Below are 25,832 nucleotides of genomic sequence, written 5' to 3' on the forward strand. Positions count from 1 at the left end.
TGTTGTTGAAGTTTGTGGTAAGTTGTTACAGTCACAAGAAACTAATACACCAAAGAACTTGTGGACATAGTTCAAAACTGCCACAGTCCACCCTCTGGTCACTACTTATTCATAGTTCCCTCACTTGCAACAAGTGCTCCCTCTTCCCAAGGACCCCCCAAGGTCTTATCTCATTATAGCATTCACTCAAAGTCCAGAGTCTTGTCCTCTAAATAGGTCCTGGGGCAGAGGAGTCTTCTTGGATATAGTTCCTTACATTTGGCCACTTGAGTATAGTGCCTCTTAATCTGAAGTCCTGTGAACTAAAGGAAAAAAGCTATATGCTCTCTTCCTGCAACGACCAATTAAAATGGCAGGATAGATAGGGAGACATTCCAGTTTCAAGGGGCAGAAAACAGGTTTGCAGAAGCCCCCAGTCCATAGCAGTTCTGAAAGTCACTTGGGTATAGGCTGGCAGTTCCATATGAAAGGCCTGGGAATAATTCTCCATGGATTTTCATTCTATCTTCTAGGCTTTTGGTTTTACCCTTGAAGCCATCTTTATTCCATTAAAGGTAGCATATATTTACGTGGAAATAGTTTTCTCAGCCTGCTTCCTGCTTATAGAGCTTGAGGGTCCAAAGACCTCTTTCCTTTTCATGCTCTGACTCCTTCAGCCCAAGCTGGCAGTGTTTGTGACAATTACAATACTCTTTAAAAAAAAATTATGAATCTCCTGCAAATCTTGATTGGGTTTCAGTCCCATAAAATAAAAGCCCTACCCATAAATATCTTTGAGCTAAATCTTTTGCTACCTCGGGCTTCTGCAGAAGGACAAAAGCCTTAAGCTTCTTAGAAGCCATATTATTTGAATGAGAGGATCCGAGAAGCATAACCTTAAAATCTTTTGAGAGTCTTTTGCCTGTGATATCTCCCTGAAGCCACCACTGGAATAAATGCCAGTGGAGCTGTAAAATAGAAGACTGTGTCCTTGCAACTATGGTTAGCAATATTCACCCTTGGGTGACCATCTCTGAACCTCTCGAATGTGAGACATAAAATTCTATCTTGCTTAGGCCACTGTTATTTAGGGATTTTCTGTTAGGTGAAAGAATCTAATCCTAACTACTATACTCTTGGTGCTATTTGGTGAGCGTCTCTGAAACTAATACAGTAACTAACTCATCAATGGACTCAGTACTAACAAAGTACAAGTGCTCAAGATTGTGAAGCGTCCACAATCTGGTGATCAGACGGACTGAAACCATTATAATGCTTACACGTTAGAAGTTGATGTCTTATGAATAGATGGAAAATGGGCTCAGCTCATTAACAGAGGTGGACCGTAAACAGTGTGTGTGGGTAGGTGGGGAAGTAGGGAATGGAGGGTGGGGTGTTTACAAAAATAAAGGACATGGTCTCAGCACTCATTACTTACAGACTGTTGAGGGAGATAAAACACGTACATGTTAAAAGTACTAAAGAATGCCTACACAACAGGATTTGAGATATAAACGGGCACAAGTATCTCTGAAGTAATTAAATGTTTTAACATTTTTTGAGCACTGCATAAACATTTTTGAATTATCACAATTCTGAACGAATGAGAAAACTGAGGCCTAGAGAGCTTAGTTTGCCCCACTGCATACAGTAAATAATTAGGATAATTGACTCAATAATTGAATTTGCATAGATCCAGCTCTAAAGTCCACGCTGCTCACCACAACGTTAACAACGGAGAGCTCAGGTTGGCTCAATCAAGGTGAATTTTACCTTTTTGAAAATTTACCTTTATACCTCAAATCATGAGCTTTAGGGGGAAAATATTTGCAAAACGCTCTCCGCTTGACAGAACATTTACGACTCTAGTGTAGCAAAAACCTTAAAAATGATTAATTTCACTGTCTTGGATTCGTACAACGTTTTAGCGACATAATATCTGGGGCAAGCCGTGAAAAATCGCTTTGTGTCTTTTACCAGTAACATTTCATCTGCAGCATGCACACACACAAGAAATTGATCTTCGAAGAAACACAAAGCATCTCTTCCCAAAGTAAGCGTTAGTCCTCTGAAGGGCAGCCTGGAACCGATTTCAGCAAAGTGTCGGGACAAAGAGCTCTGTGCTGTTGTCCGGTACAGAGCGGTAGAAACCAAGAAGGATGGAATGTTTTCGAAGGCAGGGCGGGAAGTCTTCAAAGGATGGATACAGGATAATCCTGAAAAGATGTCAGACTGGGGCGGGGCACTGCACCAGGGAACGAAGAGAGCTGCAGGAAGGGTAGGGAGTGCGGGACGGATGGCGAAATCCAGGTGCCGGGAGGACAGCGCGCGGGGAGGAGCTCGCGTCTGGGCCGCCGACGGGGCCAGGTGAGGTCACAGGCCCTTGTGAGGTGGGGTGGAGCCGCGGGGCCGCAGCGCTGTCCAGTCGGCGCGGAGGCGGCGGCGAGCTCAGCCGCTCCCCGCTGCTCCGAAGCCCCTGCGCGGTGGCGGAGGCGGTGGCGGTGCCGGTGCCCTGGGTCCCGCACTCTTCCAGCGCGGGCCGTTCAGTGGGCGGAGCGTCGGCCTCGGTCAGGTGACCTGGGGGCGGGGCTTCGTCGCGTGGGAGCTCGGGAAGGCGGCGCAGCGAGAGCGCCCGGCCACGCGGTGGGGGGGCTGAGCGGCCTGCAGCTAGGACCTTCGGATCCCGTGGGGCTAGGGCCTCGGCCTGTGAGGCGAGAGGAGGGGGACACCCTTGGGAGCCTGAGGGGGTTCACGGTGGGACCCCCCCCCCCCGGGGGACACAGGTGGAGAGGCAAGACTTGCCGAGGAGCGTGCCACCCGGGGTGAGGGACAACGTAGAACAATTACGGAGATGGACGAAGGTTCCAGAAGGGGCAGCGATGTGACTGGGCGGGCGGGGCACTAAAGGGGCAGACGCGGCTGGATCCGATGGTGCCTCAGAAATGGTGGTGGTTCTAGAAGGGTGGAGGTCATGGTGGCTGGGAAGCTTCCATGCTTCTTGAGCAAACCCTCAAACCTCTAGTAGAGCACTTGTTTTCATCTGGTGAGTAGTTTGACGTGTTCACAGGTCTACTCACTTTCTTCGCCAGAAGGCTAAACGAGCAGGGCCTGTTGGAATGTTCCACAGCACAGGTTCTTCCATGAAGTGGAAGTTCAGTCAGTATTGTTAAAGGTGGCAGTTGGGGGTGGTGCCGGTCGTGTGTGAACGTTAAGGGCAACGGGTGCAGTGAAGAGGTGTCTGCAGTTGCTGTTAATGGACGTTTGCGGTCATCGCTGCAAGGGAAGTGAGGGAGGAAGTGAGGGGGCGGCTTGGAAGGGAACCCAATGGAAAGAGTAGAAAGTACTTTGCAGAAGGCTGTCACCCTTGGGTGATGGGAGGGAAGCAGATGTGGAGGTGGTGGTAACTCAGCAAGTGAGAAAGTGCAGTTGTGAAAGCGCAATGCAAACAGAGCACTAAAAACAAAATAAAGTTAGATTCTCCATATTTCTGCCTAGCTGTGCCTCTGGGTTTACTAAGCAGCAGTGTAAATTTAGTGAAAGTATCCCTGGAGTTGGGAGTCAGGGACCTGAATTTTGCTACTATGTTGTGTACGTTGTGTGAGCAAATCACAATCTTTCTATCAGCTTCCTTATATATAATTAAGGTATTAGACCAGAAAGATTTCTTTTTTTTAAATGTTTGTTTATTTTTGAGAGAGAGAGAGAGAGTACAAGTTGGGCAGGGGCAGAGAGAGAGGAGGACACAGAATCTGTAGCAGCCCCAGACTCTGAATTGTCAGCACAGAGCCCGGATGTGGGGCTCGAACCCCACCCCACAACTGTAAGATCATGAGCTGAGCCGAAGTCAGAAGCTTAACCCACTGAGCCACTCAGGCACCCCTGACCAGAAAGATTTCTGAAATCATCCTAGCTCTGTTGTGGATTCTATGATTTCATGTAACAATAAGCACTCCTCCCCAACTTCATTTACGGGCTTTTAAAGCTTGTTTATTTAAATTTCAATATAGTTAACATAAAGTGTTAGTTTTAGGTGTACAATATTCAGCAATTGTATACATTACTTAGTGCTCATCATAAGTGTACTCTTAATCCCTTCAGCTATTTGACCCATTCTCCACCCACCTCCCCTCTTGTAACCATTAAGTTTATTTTCTATAGTTAAGAGTGTTTCTTGGTTTGTCCCTTTTTTTCCCTTTGTTTCTTAACATATGAGTGAAATCTTGTGGTATTTGTCTTTTCTGACACATTTCACTTAGCATTATACTGTCTAGCTCCATCCGTGCTGTTGCAAATGGCAAGATTATTCATTCTTTTTTATGGCTGAGTAATATTCCAGTGTGTGTGTGTGCGTGTGTGTGTGTGTGTGTGTGTGTGTGTGTGTATGTATGTATACCACCTCTTTATCCATCCATCTATCAATGGATAGATGGGCTGCTAACAGTTGAGCTGCTTCCAAAATTTGGCTATTGTAGATAATGCTGCAGTAAACATAGGGGTGCATATAGTTTTAAAAAAAAATTTAATGTTTATTTTTGAGAGAGAGAGACTGAGCGCAAGCAGGGGAGGGGCAGAGGGAAAGGGAGACACAGAATCTGAAGCAGGCTCCAGGGTCTGAGCTGTCAGTACAGAGACCAATCAATGTGGAGCTTGAACCCACAAACCACTGAGACCATGACCTGAGCCAAATTGGTTGCTTAACTGACTGAGCCGCCCAGGTACCCCCATATATCTTTTTGAATTACTGTTTTTGTATTCTTTGGGTAAATATCCAATCAGTCTGATGCTGGATCATATAGTAATTCTATTTTTAACTTTTTAAGGAAGCTCCATACTGTTTTCCATAGTGGCTGCACCAACTTGCATTCCCACCAGCAGTGCACAAGGATTCCTTTTTCTCTATATCCTCACTAACATTTGTTTCTTGTGTTTTTGAATTTAGCCATTCTGACAGGTGTGATGTGATATCTCATTGTGCTTTTGATCTGTATTTCCCTGATGATGAGTGATGTTGAGCATCTTTTCATATGTCTGTTGGCCATCTGTATGTCTTCCTCCCCTAATTTTAATGTATGTATTAAATTATAAAATTTTGAAAATTCTATACTCTGCCAAGGAATGGAAAACCCTTTAATAATAATATGATAGCTTGATCTACATGGGGACTGAATCAGTCATGATACGTAAAAAAATACTTGTGACGTATCAGACAGGTTTTGCATTTCCTTCTTTTTGGGAGTTTTTGATGAATCAGTGACCACCAAGATGTAAGGGAAAATGAGGAAAGACTGTGTATCTGGGAATGTGGTGGGCAGAACAAAGGTATGGCTGGTGGTGGTGGTTTTCTCTCTCGCTCTCCTAGTACTACTGGGACTAGAGGGTGAGTAGATGACCCCTTCTTGATTCTCATAGGTGCTTCCAGACATTTCTTCGTTCCATTTTCAAAATGCTCAGTTTTGCATCTCGCATTATCAGATTATACCACCCACTACCACTCCTTGTTGCTTTAGTTAAATTTCAGCTCCTGGCTTTCTGCTGCTCTAACTGTACTCCTGTCATGATTCTTGTGACTTTAGCATTCATGTAGATGATCCTTCCAGTACTCTGATCTCTCAGTTCCTGTCTTCCTACAATTATTTAACCTTTCCTCAGTCACTTGTCCCTTTTTCGTATTCTCAGTATGAAAAATTAATTCTCAATTAATTTATTAATTATTGCTAATTTCTTACTGTGCCTTATTTGGAAATTAAACTTTATTGTAGGTATTTGTGTTTAGGTAAAAACAATATATACTGGGTTTGGTACTCTGTAGTTTGAGGCTTCCATTGGGGGTCTGTGAACAGGTCTCCATGCATAAGGTGGGGGAATACTGTGTGCCATTCTCCAACCATCACATTCCTGTCTTTCAGGCTCACTCTGACTCTAATAATCCTTGGACGCCACCAGGATCTTCAGTCTACCTTTTTTTTTTTTTTTTTTTTTTTTTTAGATGTCACTTACCGTCTCTCATACTTATTTCCCACGCACCTACTCCGTTTGTTACATGGTCAATAATTAAAACCATTCCCTTTCATTTCCCCCCCAGTTTCCTTATCACATTTTCAGTTCATTTTACTTTCTTGGCTAAGTCATAATCTTAGATTAAATCTAGATCTCTGCATTGAACACAGCTAGAGAAAAAAACCACAACCATGCTTCCTGGTTTCACTTTAAATTCACTGTCCTTTCCTCAAGGGATCCCTTGAGGCTGCCCAGCAACTTATCAGGTACCCCTGGGCTATTAATTCTTCCATTCTCCTAGATGACTGTTATATAACAATACCTCTATCCTCAAACCTCTAGCATCTTCTCTCACATCCTTGTTCTCAGTTGATTATGCTGCTTACTGTTTCACTAAGAAAACTAAAGCAATCGAGAGCAGCTGGCTGGCTCAGTCAGTAAAGCATATGAGTCTTGATCTCAGGGTTGTGGTTTCAAGCCCCACATTGGGTGTGGAGCCTACTTAAAATCATATAGTATATATGAAATAATAAACGCTTATCTATATATCAAATAATAAAAGAGAACTCAGCAATCAGATGATTTCCATCTTAATAAAGTTTATATATATAATATAGATATTAAATAATAAAAGAAAACTCACAGCAATCAGATGATTTTCACAAGCCTCTACAACCACATCTACTTACTTGGTCTTCATGTAATTAAGCCCAATTAGTCTGTCATGTCTCCTATTATTATAAGTATATTCTCAGCTAAGGACAGACCCTGCCCTTGTGCCTAAATCTCATCTCCTTTATCCTACTTGAGAATATTGTTTCAGTAATTCTCCCCTCCAGTGTGATCAATTTTTGCTTCTCTACTAGATTATTCTTATCAGCGTATGAACATGCCTTTATTTTCCCCCATCTTCAACCCTCGTAACCCCTTTGCCCCTCAGCTACTACCTCATTTCTTTTCCCCTTTAAAGCATACTCTTTGAAAGAGTCCTCTCTTCTGTTTGTCTCTGTTTTCTCTCCTCTCTTCTCTCTTGAACTCACTCCAAGGACATTATTTCCTTACCATACTACCCAAATGGCTCCTCTTAGGGTCGTTGGTGTCCTCCATGTTGAAAAACCTAATCAGCCATTCAGTACTCCTCTCACTTCACCTGTTGGCAGCATTTGTCACAGCTGATTACTCATTCTTCTTTTTTTTGGAATTTATTTTGAGAGACAGAGACAGCGAGCAGGATAGGGGCAGAGAGAGAGGGAAAGAGAGAATCCCAAGCAGGCTCTGCACTGACAGTGCAGAGCCTGATGAGGGGCTGGACCTCATGAACCTTGAGATCATGAACCTGAGCTGAAATCAAGAGTCAGACCCTTAACCAACTGAGCCACCCAGGCAATTACTCATTCTTCTTTTGGAGTACTTTTTTCCACTTGGCTTTTAGGAATCTAGCCCCACCTGGTTATCCTCTTTGTGACGACTAGAGTGATCCTTTCAGAAAGGACTTTACATCATGTCATCTCCCTTCTCAAAACGGTCTCACGGCTTCCCATCTCAGAGCACAAGCCAGAGTTTTTACAATGATTTAAGGGCCCTCTATTTCTGCCCCCCTTCCTTGACCCCTCTGATCCCCACTTCTTGCACTTTGCTTTTTCTGCTTCAGCTTTATGGGCTTTCCCACTGTTCCTTGAACAATGAAGCTGCTTCTTACTTCTGAGCCTAGGTACTTGCTTTTCTCTGGCTGAAATGCTGTCCCCTAAGACATTCATTGGCTTCCTACTTTCATTCCTTCAGATCTGTATGCACAAGTCTCCCTCTCAGTAAGGTCTTTCTTGGCTACCCTATCTGTTCCCTGCTTCTCTTCCCTAACACCGTACTTCACTTTTTCCCCCTACTTTACATTTTTTTCCCCTTTAGTACTTATCACAGATAGCATACTACATATTTTACTTATTTATCTATTTTATTGTCTCTCCTTGACTAGGATGTAACTCCATGAGGAGCCGGATAAATAACCAGGATTTATTTTTTCCTGTTTTTTCACTGCTGTATCCCTCTTGTCTCTGTTTTCAGCCTGGAGGAGAGCTTAGTACATAGTAAGCATGCAGTATATATGTGTTGAATTCATGGATGGAGAGACAAACAGATAGATTGGACAAGAGAAATACAACTTCATTTCTCTTGGTTTGTCCTTGCAAGTTCATATAGGTATCATAGGATTGAAAGACTCGAGACATCTTTTGTCAGATTTATGGGGAAGGGACTTCCTGTACTATTTTTTCTCTTAGCTTGGAGAGGGTTATGTAGTATTTGATTCATCCAGCAGATTAAAACCAGTCAACTTTTTGATAGGTCAAAAAATTATGAAACAATTCTTCCTTTCATGGTTTATTTAAATAAAGCTTATTGTGCTTAATTAGGTACTTTGATAACTTAAGAAGCTGTTGGTGAGTAATCTCCATAAGGAAGACATGTCTTCTCTCTTTTCCTTCCTTTCCTTTCCTTTCCTTTCCTTTCCTTTTCCTTTCCTTTCCTTTCCTTTCCTTTCCTTTCCTTTCCTTTCCTTTCCTTTCCTTCTTCCCTCCTCCCTCTCTTCCCCCCCTTCTTTCTTTCCTTCCTTTTATACATATAGCATTGTGCTTGTTATTGTGAGAAATAGTTCAAAGAATGATAAGATACCAATCCATTCCTTTCAGTCCATCCATGAAATTTAGGTTATAGTTCGATATAGGAGATGTATATGTGGCAAATAAAAATATAAGGCAAATGATTAATGCCAGTTGAAGTAGTAAGACAGTTACAATGGTGGAGACCATACTATACCAACTAGTTGCGAAGTAAAGATTGAGCTCATTAGAGAAGACCTCGAAGAGGTAACATCGAGTGGGTTGCTGGGGAAATCTGCATAGCCACCTAATGTCTTCTGAGATGGCTATTTGTCACATGGTTTCATTGGATTTTTAACATGGTTTGAATTCCAGGAATGTTGGACATACCACATTCAGCAGTAATTAGTATAACATTTCAGAAGTAAGTGATTTTAAAGTACTATCTCTGTTAAGAATATTAATACTTGCAGTTAAACTTCATGGTATGAAAATGACCCTGATAATTGTAACAATGTAACATAACTAGCAATGTAATAAATAGCACATCCACTGTAACTCAGATATAAGTGAAAAAAAACTGTGAAAATGCGAGGAATTTTGAAAATTGGTTGGTATGTGATGTGGAAGTCTTTGATTTAAAACAGGCTGAGGCATCTTTTGTTTACAATAGTATTTTTTTGAGAGGTGATGTTATAGGGTGCTGAAGACCACGGCTCTTGAGTTAGGCTGTCCTAACTTCAAACTCTGACTGTCGCTATTTGTTGGCGGTTTAATCTTGGACAACTTGATCTGAGTCTTTATTTTCCTCATCTGTAAAATAAAGATAATGATAATTCCTCAAAAAATATCTGTAAGGAATAAATGAAATAATTTATGTTAAAGTGTTCATCATAATGTCTAGTATATAGTAAGCATTTAATAACATTGGGAATTGCTGCTATGTTAGTAGTTCTGTTTCTCTGGGTTTATTTGAATAAATAAATATAACTGGATTTCTCTGCCTTTTATGTCATTTGTTTTGGATTTCTCTACTTCTTATACCACAAAAGGTAAAATTAAGGGACGGTGTGATCTCCTGTGAATTATAATCTACTAACTGCTTTTTCTAGTTTTTGTACACATATATGGCTTGGGGAATATCTATTTGGTATTATACTGTGTTACATTACAGGGATAACCAGGTAGGTAAATGTAATTAAGTCTCTTAAGCAGGCATATGATTTTTTTCTTTTCTTTTTTTTTTTTTTGGCAGGAAATCCTTTTGTGCTCATTCATACTTGTTCATCAAGACCTTTGAGTCCCCAAGGGCCGAATTTACCTCTAAACTGAAAAATGTAGGGGTGCCTGGGTGGCGCAGTCGGTAAAGCGTCCGACTTCAGCCAGGTCACGATCTCGCGGTCCGTGAGTTCGAGCCCCGCGTCGGGCTCTGGGCTGATGGCTCAGAGCCTGGAGCCTGTTTCCGATTCTGTGTCTCCCTCTCTCTCTGCCCCTCCCCCGTTCATGCTCTGTCTCTCTCTGTCCCAAAAATAAATAAACGTTGAAAAATGGAAAGTAAAGTACCTTTATTCTGCCAGGTATTTTTTTCAAAAACAGTTTCTAAAGGCGGCTTCTTCTTCTTCTTTAAAAATAGTTTACATTAAAAAATTAGTTTATGTTTATCTCACACCCATAATCAGTAAGCAGATTCATAGAGCAATATAGTTATAGGATCTTTTAATAACTAAGGTGAGTTTTGAGTTCTTTTAGTAGGCATATAATGAACTTTCATCCCAGCAATATCAAGAGGTCTGTGGTGTATGTTGAGAGTATTTTGCGGGGTAGGGGACTGGGATAATTTTTTAGGAGAATAAAGGATTTAAACCTACATAAACGGTTGTAGGTAACATAATTAATGATGTGGGAGTCTAACCAGAAGGTAATCTAAAAGATACCAAGTTTCTCTAGCCTTCTTCCCTGTGATTCAGGGGATGTTCTTATCCATTGGCCGGTATTGTGTCAAACAAAAAACAAACCCGGACTTAGTAAGGAGAGACTTTATTTGAAAGGATTATTCCAAGGGAGGAAAGGGACTATTTATTGAAATAGGAGAGGGAAGGCTGTGACCATAAGATCTTCAAGGAGCTCAAGGGCTAGGCAAAAATGGCTTTTCTTTCATGGAGAGGAGTCAACAAGGCTAGGAACTGGATTTGGGGAAGTGGGATGAAAGAGTGGCATGATGAGATAAACAGATCAGAGAATATTGTAGGGGCCTGGAGGAAGGAGGAAAGCTTAACCACAGTTTGGCTAATAATCCTTTTGTTCTAATTAATCAGTGGGGTTAAAACAGTTTAGCTAATCATTTCGTAGAGCAAAGAAAAGGAATTTTGAAGGTATTTGGCCTTGTCATAGGTAAACAAGGGGGGCATCTGTGAGTTTTATCTAAAGCTTATGGGGGGGAAGGGTGATTCCTTGCAGCAAGCCATTTTCCAGAACACAAAAGGGTAAAGGGATTCCTTTAATCTTCACTGTTTTCCAGGAGCACAAGGCTCAGGAAAAATTCAACATTGTCAACTGAGAGTCTTAACCTTTTAAATTTATGCGTTCAGTGGATCTGGTGCTACCATATGACATGTACCTATACTGTAATCCGAAAGAAATTAAAAAAAATTTTTTTAACGTTTATTTATTTATTTTGAGAGAGAGCACATGTGCGCTAGAGAGAACATGAGTGGGAGAGGGGCAGAGAGAAGTAGAGAGAGGATCCCAAGCAGGCTCTGTGCTGTCAGCAGACAGCGTGGTGTGAGGCTGGATCTCACAAACTGTGAGATCATGACCTGAGCTGAAATCAAAAGTTAGGGGCACCTGGGCAGCTCAGTCGGTTAAGCATTCGTCTTTGGTTCAGATCATGATCTCATGGTTCTTGGGTTCAAGCCCCACGACGGGCTATGTGCTGACAGCTCAGAGCCTGGAGCCTGCTTTTGATTCTGTGTCTTCCTCTCTCTCTGCCTCTCTCCCACTCATCTGTGTCTCTTTTTCTCTCAAAAATAAATAAACATTAAAAAAATTAAAAACAAAAGTCAGATGTTTAACCAACTGAACCACTCAGGCGCCCCCCCACCCCCACAAAAAAAAAAAAAACAAAACAATTTCAAGGCTTCTTGCTAAGTACCAAGATGTGTGATATGTCTACTAACCTGTTCTACTTTTTTATACCTAATACTTAGTTGATTGTATCCTCATGAGCTGATTTGGAAGAGCTGATTCTTAAAAGTTAAAATAATTAACAGTGTTAATATATCATACCAGTTTGTCTTCCTTAGGCTGTGTAGTTTATACTTCACAGACGGTTCACCTTTAACCACAGAATTTCAGAGATTATTTTCTTCCTTTTCTGTATCATCAAAGTTTCTGTTCACTATTTGACTGCTTCTGTTCATCTGGTCTTTGATAACAGGTTTTGTGCCTCTCTGTCTTTTTAGATCTTCCTCCTTTTATTTTCCTGGTTTCTGTTTTGAGTCATTTTTCTCAACATCTCTAGGAAACTTTTCATCATTCCTAATAAATATTAGGGCAGCAAATCAGATTGCCTTTTTGAAGCAGGTTGTTAAAGGTGTGCCTCTGTTGTAAGATGAATGTATGCAGACCCTAAAAGTCACTGAAATAGTTCCCTTAATTTACATTTTGTGTAGAAATAGAGATTCTCTAAACCCCCTTAGTGATCTGCTTTATACATTGCCTTTGTAATTTGTTCAGGGGTTAAAAACTAATGTACCTTTGATCAGCTAGATGCAGTCCAGTTGTTTTAAGCAAGCAGCCATTTTTTTTTTTTTAAGTTTATTTATTTTTGAGAGAGAGAGAGAGAAAGTGAGGATGAACAGTGGAGGGGCAGAGAGAGAGAAAGAGAGAGAGAATCCCAAGCAGGCTCTGCACTGTCAGCACGGAGCCCGATGCAGGGCTCGAATTCGTGAACTGTGAGATCATGTCCTAAGCTGAAACCAAGAGCTGGATGCTTAACCCACTGAGCTACCCAGATGACCTGCAAACAGCCGCATTTCAAAAGAGTATATTTCTCACTTCGTTCCTCTTTTTCTAAACATGTTCATTGCTCCTATGCTCTAGTTCCTTTTTTGGAGGGGGAGGTGTCTGTTTAGAAGCAATATAGCTGCTTTATTTTTTTTCTCGATAGACTTTTATTTTTTAGAGCAGTTTTAGATTCACGGCAAAGTTGAGTGGGGAGTTCCCATATACTCCCTGCCTCTATACATGTGCAGCCTCCTCCACTATCAACATCCTACACCACCGTGGTACATTTGTTACAATCAAAAAACTTACACGGACATTTCTTTATCACCCAAAGTCCATACTTTACATTGGGGTTGATTCAGTATTGTGCATTCTGTGAGTTTGGACAAGTGTATAGTGACATGTAGCCATTATTATAGTATATAGAATAGTTTCACTGCCCTACATATCTTCTGTGCTCTGCTTATTCGTTTTCCCCCTCCTCCACTGACTACCGCTGGTCTCTGTAGTCTTCATAGTTTAACCTATTCAGAATGTCGTATAGTTGGAATCATATAGTATGTAGCCTTTGCAGATGGGCTTATTTTACTTAGCGATACGTATTTAAGTTTCCTCCATGTCTTTTCATGGCTTGATAGTTCCTTTCTTTTTGGTGCCAGATAGTATTCCATTTTCTAGATGTACCACAGTTCGTGTACTGAATCTACTGCCATTCATTTGCTGAAGGGCACTGTTTTTTTCCCCAAGTTTTGGCAATTCTGAATAAAGCTGTTTTAAGCATCTGTGTGCAGGTTTTTGTGTGGATATATGTTTTCTACTCCTTTGGTAAATACCAATAAGGTGTAATTGCTGCCAAATATGGTATAAGTATGTTTAGTACTGTCTTTCAAAGTGGTTGTATCATTTTGCATTCCCACCAGCAATGAATAAGAGTTCCTCTTGCTCCACATCCTTGCCAGCATTTGGTTTTGTCAGTATTTTGGATTTGGCCATTTTAACAGATGTGTAGTGGTATCTTGATGTTTTAATTTGCACTTTCCTATTGACATGATCTTTTCATTTCCTTGTTTGCCATCTGCACGTCTTCTTTGGTAAGATGTCTGTTAAGATCTTTTGCCCATTTTTAAGTTGGGTTGTGCTTTTTCTTATTGTTAAGTGTTCTTTGTATATATTTTTGAATATACAGAATAACAGTACTTTGAGTACAGCCCATTATCAGATATGTCTTTTGTAAGTATTTACTCTCAGTCTGTGGCTTGTCTTCTCATCCTCTTGATAGTGGATGTAGAGAAGAGTTTTTATTTCTTTTTAATTATTTCTTTAATTTTAGTTTATATGTTTTTAATTTGCATCCAAGTTAGTTAGCATATAGGCAATAGTGATTTCCAGGAGGAATTCCTTAATGCCCTTACCCATTGAGCCCATCTCCCCTCCCACAACCCCTCAGTAATCCTTTATTTGTTCTCCATATTTAAGAGTCTCTTATGTTTCGTCCCCCTCCCTGTTTTTATATTATTTTCACTTCCCTTACCTTATTGTTCATGGAGAAGAGTTTTTAATTTAATGAAGTAAGTTTAAAGATACCTTAAGAACTAAATTCCACAACTGTTAGGTAATGTTCACGAATGCTGGGCATTTTATAGCTGCATAATGCACTAAGGATAGTTGGTGACATTTAGAACATGTACCTAATCCGAACGAATGCACTGATAATTAAATCCTTTTCAACAAAATTCTGTCTGGTAGCATCACTTTAGAGAAAATATTTATCTATAATGAATTATTTGACCCGGAAGGTCATACTGAACTTACTTGTGCAAAGAGAACACGGTTGACTGTGGCTCTTGGTTACTCCCCAGGCAGAAGAAAATAGCGATTTATCAGATGAAGGCTGTAATTCTCTTGCAACCAACTTGCCATCGAGACATATTGACAACAAGAAAGACATCAAGTTTTCTCAAATGACACAGGAGACAATTTCACATGAAATTAGGGGTTTGAGGCTAGAGCACAAAAAAAGGTAAGTTAAACTCTGAACTCACTTAATTGAATTATACTGCTGCAAGCTTGAGAGAACCAAAAATGTAGCTCCTATGTTCTCATAAGGTGCTAAATGTGGAGGGTCATGCATATTTGTGGCCTTTCTTTTGGTATAGTTTTAACTCCTAGGTAGCCGTTCTTTTCATTTTTTTTCTCATTTCTCTCACAGCTATGTGGAAGCCTCTAAGCCACCATGGGCTTCTAGTTATAGCAGAGCAATTATCCATATGCCTGCAAGTTTGTCTTTTTTGACAAAATAATGTATTTAAGTCTACAATGTGAATATTTAATATATGTTTACATTGTGAAATGATTAGCACCTTTTACTCATTTCACATATTTACCTTATTTACTTAACTATGTTGGTGAGAACACTTAGGTTCTACTCTTAGCAGATTTCCATTGTGCAATATAGTGTTATCAACTATAGCCATAATGTTATGCATTAGGCCCACAGACCTTATTTACCTTTTAACTGAAAGTTTCTACCCTTTACCAGCCTCTCCCTTTTCTTATTTCCCCCACCTCCATCCCCGGAAACCACCCTTCTACTCTCTGTTTCTATGAATTTGGCTTTTTTAGAGTCCACATATATATAAGATCATCCAGTATTTGCCTTTCTATGTCTGACCTATTTTACTTCACATGATGCCCTCAAGGTCCATCCATGTTGCATGGCTGGGTAGTATTCCTGTGTGTGTGTGTGTGTGTGTGTGTGTGTGTGTGTGTGTGTGTGTATGTGTGTGATGACACATCTTTAGCCATTTATCTGTTGGTTGACATTTATATTGTTTCTATACCTTGGCTGTTGTGAATAATGCTGTGATGAATCTAGGAGTGCAGATATCTCTTTGAGAGTGTTTTCATTGCCTTCAGATATATAGCCAGAAATGGAATTGCAGGATCATATTGTAGTTATATTTTTAATTTTTTGAGGAAACTCCACATTGTTTTCCATAGCGGCTGCACCAATTTACATGCCCACCAGCAGTGCACAAGTGTTTCCTTTCCTCCACATTCTTGCCAATACTTGTTTCTTGTCTCCTTGAAAACAGCTATTCTAACAGGTGTGAGATGATACATCATTATGGTTTTGATTTGCATTTCCCTGATGATGAGCGATTGTGAGCCATTTCATGTACCTGTCGGCCATTTGTATGCCTTTTTTTGGAAAAATGTCTATTCAAGTCCTTTTAAAATTGGATTATTTATGTTATTGAGTTGTATGAATTCCTTGTATATTTGAATATTAACTCATCAGATATATGGTTTGCAAATATTTTCCTCCCATTGTATAGATTCCCTTTTCATTTGCTGATGGTTTCCTTTGCTGTCCAGAAACTTTTTAGTTTGATGTAGTCCCGCTTGTTAATTTTGCTTTTGTTGCCTTTGCTTTTTGTGTCAAATCCAAAACATTATTGTCCAATGTCGAAGAGCTTACTATGTTCTACAGATGTTACTATTTCCTTTTCAAAATTGCTTTAGCTCTTTGAGGTCTCTTGTGATTCTATACAAATTTTAGGATTATTTATTCTACTTCTGTGCAAAAAATGCCAGTGGAATTTGGACAGGAATTGCATTTAATATATAAATCACTTTGGGTAGTATAAGACATTTAAAAAAATTAATTCTTCCAGTCCACAAACACAAAACATCCTGCCACTTATTTGTGTCTTCTTCAGTGTTTTTCATTAATGTTTTATGGTTTTCGGTGTACTCATCTTTCACCTCCTTGGTTAAATCTGTTTCTAAGTATTTTGTTTTTTGATGCTATTGTAAATGGGATTGTTTTCTTAATTTATCTTTCTGATAGTTTCTTGTTAGTGTATAGAAACACAACTGATTTTTGTCTATTGATTTTGTAATCTGTTTGACTTGGGTACAGATCAGAGGTTCCCATGATCCCTACTCAGGTTTAATTAATTGCTAGAGCATCTCACAGAACTCAGGGAAACATTTATGTTCAGCAGTTTATTAAAGGACATGACTGAGTATACAGAAGAATAGTCACATGAAGATATTCATTGGGTGAGGTTTGGGAGGGTCCCGAGCACAGGAGCTTCTGTCCCCATGGGGTTGGGGTGTGTCACCCTCCTAGTCTGTTGATGTGTTCACCAACCTAGAAGTTCTCCAGAGAGGGGAAGGGGACTGGAAATGGAATTAATAATTGATCCTACCTACATGAATAAGCCTCCATAAAAATCTCAGTAGTATAGGCCTATTCAGAGATCTTCCAGGTTGGTAAACACATCCACATACCAGGAGGCTGATGTCCTCCCAAATCCTTGGGGACAGAAGCTCCTGTGCTAAGATCCTGCCAGACATTGCCCTATGTATCCCTTCATCTGGCTATTCACCTGTATCTTTTATCATATTTAAAAAAGTAAACTGGTAAACATATCTAACTATTTTTCTAAGTTCTGTGAGCTCTTCTAGCAAATTAATCAAATCCAAGGAGGGCCTTTTGGGAGCCTCTCATTTATAGGTGATGAGTCCGAAGCACAGGTCACAATCTGGAGTTGTGATTGGCACAAGTGGGGTGGGAGCAGCCTTGTGGGACAGATCCCTTAACCTGTGGAATCTGACAGTCTATCCAAGTAGATAGGGTTAGAATTGAGGTAAATTGTGGGACCCAGTTGGTGTCACACCCAGTTGGTGTGGCAGAGAATTGCTTGGTGGTGGGGAAGAATACCTGACACATCTGGTGTCAGAAGTGTTGTGAGTGTGGTAGTCGTGGAGGAGTAAAGGAGAAACACAGAAGAAGAATGGGTTTTTCCCTATCACATTTGGGGTATCACATGTGGGGTATCACATTTACTGTTTTGCCTATGTTGAACCATCCTTGAATTCCAGAAATAAATCCCACTAGATCATGGTCTATGATCCTCTTAATGCACAATTGAAATATTAGTATATTGTACTAATACTGTACAATATTAGTATTGTATTGTACTAATTAGTATTAATATTGTATTGTACTAATATTGTACTAATATAACGTATTATTGAAATATTGTGTTGAGAATTTTTGCATCTATGTTTATCAGGGATATTGGACGGCAGATTTCTTTTCTTGTAGTGTCCTTGTCTGGTTTTGTTACCTGTAATGTTGGCCTCATAAAACAAGTTTGGAAGTGTTCCCTCCTCTTCAGTTTTTGGGAAGAGTTTGAGAAGGATTGGTGTTAATTCTTAAATGTTTAGTAGAAATCACCAGTGAAGCCATCTTGGACTTTGTTGGGAGGTCTTTGATTACTGATTCAATCTCCTTGCTAATAATTGGTCTGTTCACATTTTCTATGTCTTCATGATTCAGTCTTGTATGTTTCTAGAAATTTATAAATTTCTTTTAGGTTATCTAATTTGTTGGCATATAATTGTTCATAGTAATTTCTTATGAGCTTTAGTATTTCTGTTATCAGTTGAATGTCTCCTCTTTATTTCTGATTTTGAGACTTTTCTTTTTTTCTTAGTCTAGTAAGATTTGTCAGTTTTGATTATTTTTTTCAAAAGACAAACTCTTAGCTTCTTTTATCTTTTCTATTGTCTTTTTAGTCTATATTTCTGAGCTTTGTTATTTCCTTCCTTCTATTAACTTTGGGCTTAGTTCCTTTTTTCCTTCCAGTTCCTTGAGGTATAAAATTAAGTTGTTTATTCCAGATCTTTCTTTTTTCTTTTTTTTAAGTTTTATTTTTTAACGTTTATTCATTTTTGAGACACAGAGACAGAGTGTGAGTGGGGGAGGGGCAGAGAGAGAGGGAGACACAGAATCCAAAGCAGGCTCCAGGCTCTGTGCTATCAGCTGTCATGTAAGATCATGACCTGAGCCGATCGGACTCTCAACCAACTGAGCCACCCAGGTGCCCCTCTTTTTTTCTTTATGTAGGTGTTTATCTCTATAAACATTTTTCTTAGAACAGCTTTTGCTGCATCCAGTCAGTTTTGGTATATTGTGTTTTCATTTACTTTGTCTCCAGGTATTTTTTATTTCCCTTTTGATTTTCTCTTTGACCAATTGGTTGTTCAGGAACATATTGTTTAATCGCTACATATGTGATTTTTTTCAGGTTTTTTTCTTGTAATTGATTTCTTGTTTTATACCTTTGTGGTCACAGAAGATGTTTGATATGATTTCAGTCTTCTTAAGATTTTAAAGACGTGTTTTGTGGCCTAACAAATTATCTATCCTGGAGAATGTTGCATGTGTGCTTGAGAGAATGTATATGCTGCTGCTGTTGGATAGAATGCTCTCTATATGTCTGTTAGGTCCATTTGGTTTCCAGTATAGTTGAAGTTCAATGTTCTCCTTCATTTTTCTCTAGTTAGTCTATCTACTGTTGAAAGTGGGGTATTTAAGTGTCCCTTACTATTGCTGCATTGCTGTCTATTTCTCCCGTCAGATCTGTTAGTATTTGTTTTATATGTTTAGATGCTGTAATATTGGATACATAAACACTGCAGTTGCTATATCCTCTTGATTAATTCACCCCTTTATCATTATGTAATGATTCTTGTTTGTCTCTTGTTATAATTTTTGGCTTAAAAACATACATTGAGGGGCATATGAGTGGCTCAGTTGGTTGAGCATCCGACTACAGCTCAGGTCATGATCTCACAGCTTGTGGGTTTGAACCCCGCATCAGGCTTTGTACTGACAGCTCAGAGCCTGGAGTCTGCTTCGGGTTCTGTGTCTCCCTGTCTCTCTGCCCTTAACCCACTTGCATTCTGTCTCTGTATCTCTCAAAAATAAATAAACATTAAAAAAAAAAAAACATACATTGATGGGAGCACCTGGGTGGCTCAGTCAGTTAAGCGTCCAACTTCAGCTCAGTTCATGCTCTCATGGTTCGTGAATTGGAGCTCCACATGGGGTTCTGTGCTGACAGCTCAGATTCAGATTCTGTGTCTCCCTCTCTCTCTCTGCCCCTCCCTCAATCATGCTCTCTCTCTCTCTCTCTCTCTCAAAATTAAACATTAAAAAAAACCACGTATTGAGGGGTGCCTGGGTGGCTCAGTTGGTTAAGTGACTGACGTTCGCTGAGGCTGTGATCCCATGGTTCATGGGTTTGAGCCCTGTGTTGCTCTCTGTGCTCACAGCTCAGAGCCTGGAGCCTGCTTTGGATTCAGTGTCTCCCTCTGTCTCTGCCCCTCCCTCGCTCACTCTCTGTCTCTCTCTCTCTCTCAAAAATAAACAAACATTAAAAAAATTAAAAAAACAAAAACCAAAAAATATTTATTGAAATTTATTTTGTCTAATATGAATATAGCTACATTTGCCTTCTTTTGGTTTCCATTTTCATGGAATATCTTTTTCCATCCCTTGACTTTCAGTCTATAAGTGTCCTTAAAGCTGCAGGAGTCTCTAGGAGGCAGCAGATATTTGGTTCTTTTTTTTTTTTTTCTTTTAATCTATTCAGCCACTCTGTCTTTTGATTGGAGAATTTAGTCTATTTACATTGAAGGTGATTATTGATAGGTATGGACTTACTATTGCCATTTTGTTGCTTGTTTTCTGGCTTGGTTGCTTGTTTTCTTTGTTCCTTTCTTCCTCTTACTCTCTCTCTTTGTGATTTGATGATTTTCTCTAGTGATATACTTAAAATTATGTTTTTTAACTTTTAAGTAATCTTTACAACCAATGTGGGGCTCAAACTTACAACCTCGAGATCAAGAGTCGCATGTTCCACTGACTGAGCCAGCCAGGTGCCCTTCTAGTGATATACTTTGATTCCTTTCTTTTTATCTTTTGTATATTTACTGTAGGTTTTTGTTTTGTGGTTACCATAAGGCTTATATAAAACATCTTATAAGCCTATTTTAAACTGGTAACAAGCTAACTTCAAATGTATACAAAAGTTCAGCATTTTTACACCTCACTCTCATTTTGTTTTTGATGTCACCACTTATGTCCTTTTATATTTGTGTATCCATTAACAGATTATTGTTGTTATAGTTGTTTTTAATACATTTATCTTTTAACCTTTATGTGAGAGATATATGTAATTTACCTTCCACCATTACAAGATTTCAGTATTCCGAATTTAACTATATGTTTACCTCTACCAGTGAGATTTACACTTTCATTTGTTTTCATGTTACTAATTAGCATCCTTTCATTTTAGCTTGAAGAACTCCCTTTAACATTTCTTTTTTCTTTTTTAATGTTTATTTATTATTTTTGAGAGAGAGAGAGAGAGAGAGAGAGAGAGAGAGAGAGACAGTGTGAGCAAGGGAAGGGCAGAGAGAGAGGGAGACACAGAATCTGAAACAGGCTCCAGGCTCTGAGCTTTGAGCACAGAGCCTGACGTGGGGCTTGAACTCACGAGCTGTGCGATCGTGACCTGAGCTGACGGTGGACGTTCAACCGACTGAGCCACCCCGGCACCCCCACTTTAACATTTCTTATAAGGTCAGTCTATCTAGTGTGATGAACTCCTTTAGCCTTTTTTTTTTGTCTGGGAAACTATCTGTCTTTCGGTTCTGTAGGACAGCTTTGGGGGGTAGAGTACTCTTGGTTGGCAGGTTTTTGTTTTTGGTATTTTTTGCCCCTAGGATTTTAAACATACCATACCACTGCCTTCTGACCTGCAAGGTTCCTGCTGACAAATCTGGTGATAATCTCATGGAGAATCCCACTATTCCTTTATGTTCAGTGACACAAGGCAAAATAATTATTTCTAGAACATCGCAATAAAACTTGTCACCTAGGAAGGAATGGGAGATGGTGGAAGTGTTCCTTTACATTCTTTCATTAGCAGTGTATAAACTACGTTACCGGGGAGACACAATGCCCTAGAAGAATAGGGTACAGAACAAATGTTTTCACTTCTTCATTATTTATAGTAAGTCATCCCAATTCTGTAAAATGTTTGAGGCAGCTCATAACATAAACACACTTATACTTTAGAAAAATAATAAAGGATTTGAAAAATCATGTAGTAATGTGGAAATCATAATTGTTCCAGAAATATGAAGATCTCAATGGAGATATATGGGGAGAGGATGGGTGATATAAAGTAGCAGTAGATTCTAGATTATGACTCACTTGTGTATTATAAAATCAACTTAGGAGGTCACTAACTGGTATTTTGTTTAAAAAGAAATTCTAATAGTATTGAAGACACTAGAGTGTTTTTCACATAATAAGTATTACTTTGTGAAATTACTTCAGTTCTCTCTCTTTGTATATGTGTACTACATCTCAATAGAAATGTATTTTATACTCTGGGTCGTAATCAAAAGAGTTAAAGTCATTCCCTTTGTGAGTGGAGGACTGCAGAGGAGACTAATAATAGGGCAGATTCAGGGGGGCTAAGAGCAAGGCAATGGCACTCTGAGGGCAGGAATTCATGGGATTGGACTTAAAGGGATAGAGAGTCAAAAGGGCAAGGTACCTGCTAAGGAAGGGCAGTGAGGTAGGTGCATGATAAAAATTACCTGTATATCACAATTTTGCTTGGGGCCAAATTCATCTGAAGATGTTATAGATTCAATCCATTCATTGTCCTTTGTATTACTTAAGTAGCCCTTGTATAGCAGGTTACTCTAAAAAGAAGGAGCCACTTCTGCTAAAGAGCTTTTAGTTTTGCTTTTAGTTCCTTTAAAAGGAAGAATAAGGTATTTCTTATAAAATGCTGAGTTATAGACCAATTGATGGGAGTTCTGAATAGGAACAAGCCTGTGGTTGTTTGCATAGTGACTATCAAATTTATCTACACGTTAAAATCACCTGGCTGTCTTTTTTAAGTTTTAATTTGAATTCCAGTTAACATATAGTATAATATTGGTTTTAGGTATACAATTTAGTGGTTCAACACTTAATCTGTTGAAGTTAATCTGATCAAGTCTTTAAAATTCTACAACCATGGTGATATAATTAGCAAAATCCAGACTGTGGAAAATCTATAGGACAAATTGCCTGGCAATAGTGATAATGAGGATGATAAAAGACATGGAAAAAGAGCCTATAGATAAAAAAGAGATCTAAAAGACACATCAGTCAACAAACTGTAATGGTGACCTTACTGAATCCTGATGCAGAGTGTTAATAAATTTTGACATTTATGAAACAATTGGAAATTTGAACACTGACCATGTTTGATGATACTAAGAAATTATTGTTAACTTTTAGGGTGTCATAATTGTGTTTTATATGTGTGTTTTTTTTTTAAAGAAAAAACACCTTGGGGCACCTGGGTGGCTTAGTTAAGTGTCTGACTTCTGCTCAGGTCATGATCTCGCAGTTTGTGAGTTCAAGCCCTGCGTTGGGAGCCTGGGGCCTGCTTCGGATTCTCTCTCTCTTTCTCTCTCTCTCTCTCTGCCCCTCCTCTGCTTGTGCTCTGCCTCTCTCAAAAATAAACATTAAAAATTTTTTTTTCAAAAATAAAAGAAAAAACACCTTGTAGAAATTAATATTAAAATTTTCACTCATGAAATAATATGATGTTGGAATTTGCTTCAAAATAATAAGAAACGGGAGTAGGGATATAGCTGAAATAGGATTGCCTATTATTGAAGCTGGGTGATGGGTACATGGGAAGATTGTCACATTATTCTTTTTAACGTCTATTTATTTTTGAGAGACAGAGACAGAGCATGAGTGGGGGAGGGACAGAGAGAGAGGGAGACACAGAATCTGAAGCAGGCTCCAGACCCTGAGCTGTCAGCACAGAGTCCAATGCGGGGCTCCAGCCCATGAACCATGAGATCATGATCTGAACCAAAGTCAGACACTTAACCGAGCCACCCAGTCGCCCCAATCATCACATTAGTGTGTCTACTTTTGTATATGCTTGAAATTTTCTATAGATAAAAGATGAAAAAAAGAAAAAGTAAGAAAAAAAAGCAACTCAGGAATTATTCCAATTTTCTGTGCAATTTAGGTATGAAACATCAATATTCCTCTGTGGAGAAGAGAAATCCTCTGATTTTTCAGGAGAGAAAAAGTTCAGAAGAAAGAAAAGTTTACAAGTACAGTTGCATACTGAAAGAACTGAGGTACATATGATCTGAAAATATTTTACTTTTGAGCGTTGTTTTTAGCTTTCAAACATTCCATCACATTTTAGTCCAAGTATTGAAATGTCACATCAATCAAAATCATTTTTTTTTTGAGAGAAGAGAGAGAGTGCGAGCAGGGGAAAGGGGCAGAGGGGCAGAGGAAAAGGGAGAGAGAGAGAATCCTAAGCAGGCTCCACACCCAGCATAGAGCCTGACATGGACTTGATCTCATGACCATGAGATCATGACCTTAACTGAAATTCGTGCAGACACTTAACCTACTGAGCCACCTAGGTACCCCTGAAATGTCACAGTCTTAAATATTTCTTCTTCTTTCTCTTCCTTCCCCTGTTCCTCCTCTTTTTCTTCTTTTTCTTCTTCCTCCTCCTCCTCCTTCTTCTTCTTTTTTTTTTTTTTTTTTTTACAAAAAATGTAACAAGGAACCCATTCAGAAGAATATGACATTTTCCCCTTCCTTCTCCATTAGATTTTTATTTTTATTACTATGCTCTCTGTTAACACTTCTGCTGTTGTAACAGTGACCCTGAGCATTCCTTGGCTGTGGCAGCATAACTTTAATCTTGGCCCCCATCTTGCTCTATATATGGTCTTCTCCCCTGTGTTTATATCTCAAGTCTCCTTCCATTTTTTTTTTTTTAAATTTTTTTTTCAACGTTTATTTATTTTTGGGACAGAGAGAGACAGAGCATGAACGGGGGAGGGGCAGAGAGAGAGGGAGACACAGAATCGGAAACAGGCTCCAGGCTCTGAGCCATCAGCCCAGAGCCCGACGCGGGGCTCGAACTCACGGACCGCGAGATCGTGACCTGGCTGAAGTCGGACGCTTAACCGACTGCGTCACCCAGGCGCCCCTCCTTCCATTTTTATAAACACTTCATTGTATATCTCATCTTGAGATCCTTAACTTTGTTCCCTCTCCACAGACCGTTTATCCAAATAAAGTCACATATACAGGTTCCAAGGATTAGGATATGGACATATCTTTTTGGGGCCACCATTCAGCCTGCTTCATTCACTATATGATGTACTTAGATATACTGTCTATCTCATCTGGGTAATTTCTCCCATCTGCTTTCTAGGTTATCTTTCTCCAGCTGAATCTAATCTCTAGTTTAAACTGTCTATTGAGAATTTAATTTCAGTGCCTATATTTTTTACCTCTAGAAACTTTATTTGGTTCTTCTTTTTTTTTTAATTAAAAAAAATTTTTTTTTAACGTTTATATATTTTTGAGACAGAGCAAGACAGAGCATGAACGGGGGAGGGTCAGAGAGAGAGGGAGGCACAGAATCTGAAACAGGATCGAGGCTCTGAGCTGTCAGCACAGGGCCCGATGCGGGGCTGGAACTCATGGACCGCGAGATCATGACCTGAGCCGAAGTCGGCCGCTCAACCCACCGAGCCACCCAGGCGCCCCTGGTTCTTTTTAAAAAGAATTTTTTTTAACATTTATTTATTTTTGAGAGACAGAGACAGAGCATGAGCAGGGGAGAGGCAGAGAGAGAGGGAGACACTGAATCTGAAGCAGGCTCCAGGGTCTGAGCTTTGAGCACAGAGCCTGACGCGGGGCTTGAACTCACAAACCGCCAGATCATGACCCGAGCCGAAGTCAGACGCTCAACCGACTGAGCCACCCTGGCAACCCCATTTGGTTCTTCTTATAATCTGCCTTATGTCATGTTTTTTGGTCATGTTCTTTAGTTGTTTCAAGACTGATACCTGATAAAGATAATATAAAGTCCCTGGGGGATCTAAATCTTCTGTTTATTGCTTTGTCTGCTTCTCACTCATTAACTTATGTCCTTGGGTGCTTTGTACTTTTTGTTTATTTTCTCATATATTGTTGATCTAAATCTGTGGGAATCTCACGTGAGTCTGGATTTAGAGTATTCTCCTCCAAGAGAATTTGAATTCTCTTCTGCACTGCACTTCAGAGGTGTGATGGACATGGGACAACTTTAAATGACTTTTTGGTTTCTGTTCTCCTACCCCACATATTTAGTGTAGATTTGAGTTCTGTACTCATGTGTGGGTAGATCTATCACCATAACTAATCCAGAGGAGTACTCTTTCTTCTCTCTCTCTCTCTTTTTTTCCAGCCTGGAGCTGAGACAAAGACAGATTTTACTCTGCATACTTCTGTGCTTCAAAAGGGGCCTAGACTCCATGTAAACAAGGTTCTAGACTCCACGTAAAATT

General features: G+C 39.7%; 1 protein-coding gene across 1 annotated transcript in view; it reads left to right on the forward strand.

Annotated features, from left to right (window-relative positions):
- The first annotated feature begins 2,564 nt into the window (after window positions 1-2,564).
- Window positions 2,565-25,832, forward strand: part of EFCAB13 (EF-hand calcium binding domain 13) — a 111,386-nt gene continuing 88,118 nt past the window's right edge. Inside the window, 6 exon segments of the mRNA XM_032591226.2 lie at window positions 2,565-3,022; window positions 8,946-8,994; window positions 9,826-9,905; window positions 10,118-10,147; window positions 14,435-14,595; window positions 23,495-23,609. Of these exon segments, the coding sequence (XP_032447117.1) occupies window positions 10,118-10,147; window positions 14,435-14,595; window positions 23,495-23,609 (306 nt within the window). The 5' untranslated portion in view covers window positions 2,565-3,022; window positions 8,946-8,994; window positions 9,826-9,905.

Source organism: Lynx canadensis, chromosome E1 (assembly GCF_007474595.2).
Source record: "Lynx canadensis isolate LIC74 chromosome E1, mLynCan4.pri.v2, whole genome shotgun sequence".
In the NCBI taxonomy this organism is placed as follows: Eukaryota; Metazoa; Chordata; class Mammalia; order Carnivora; family Felidae; genus Lynx; species Lynx canadensis.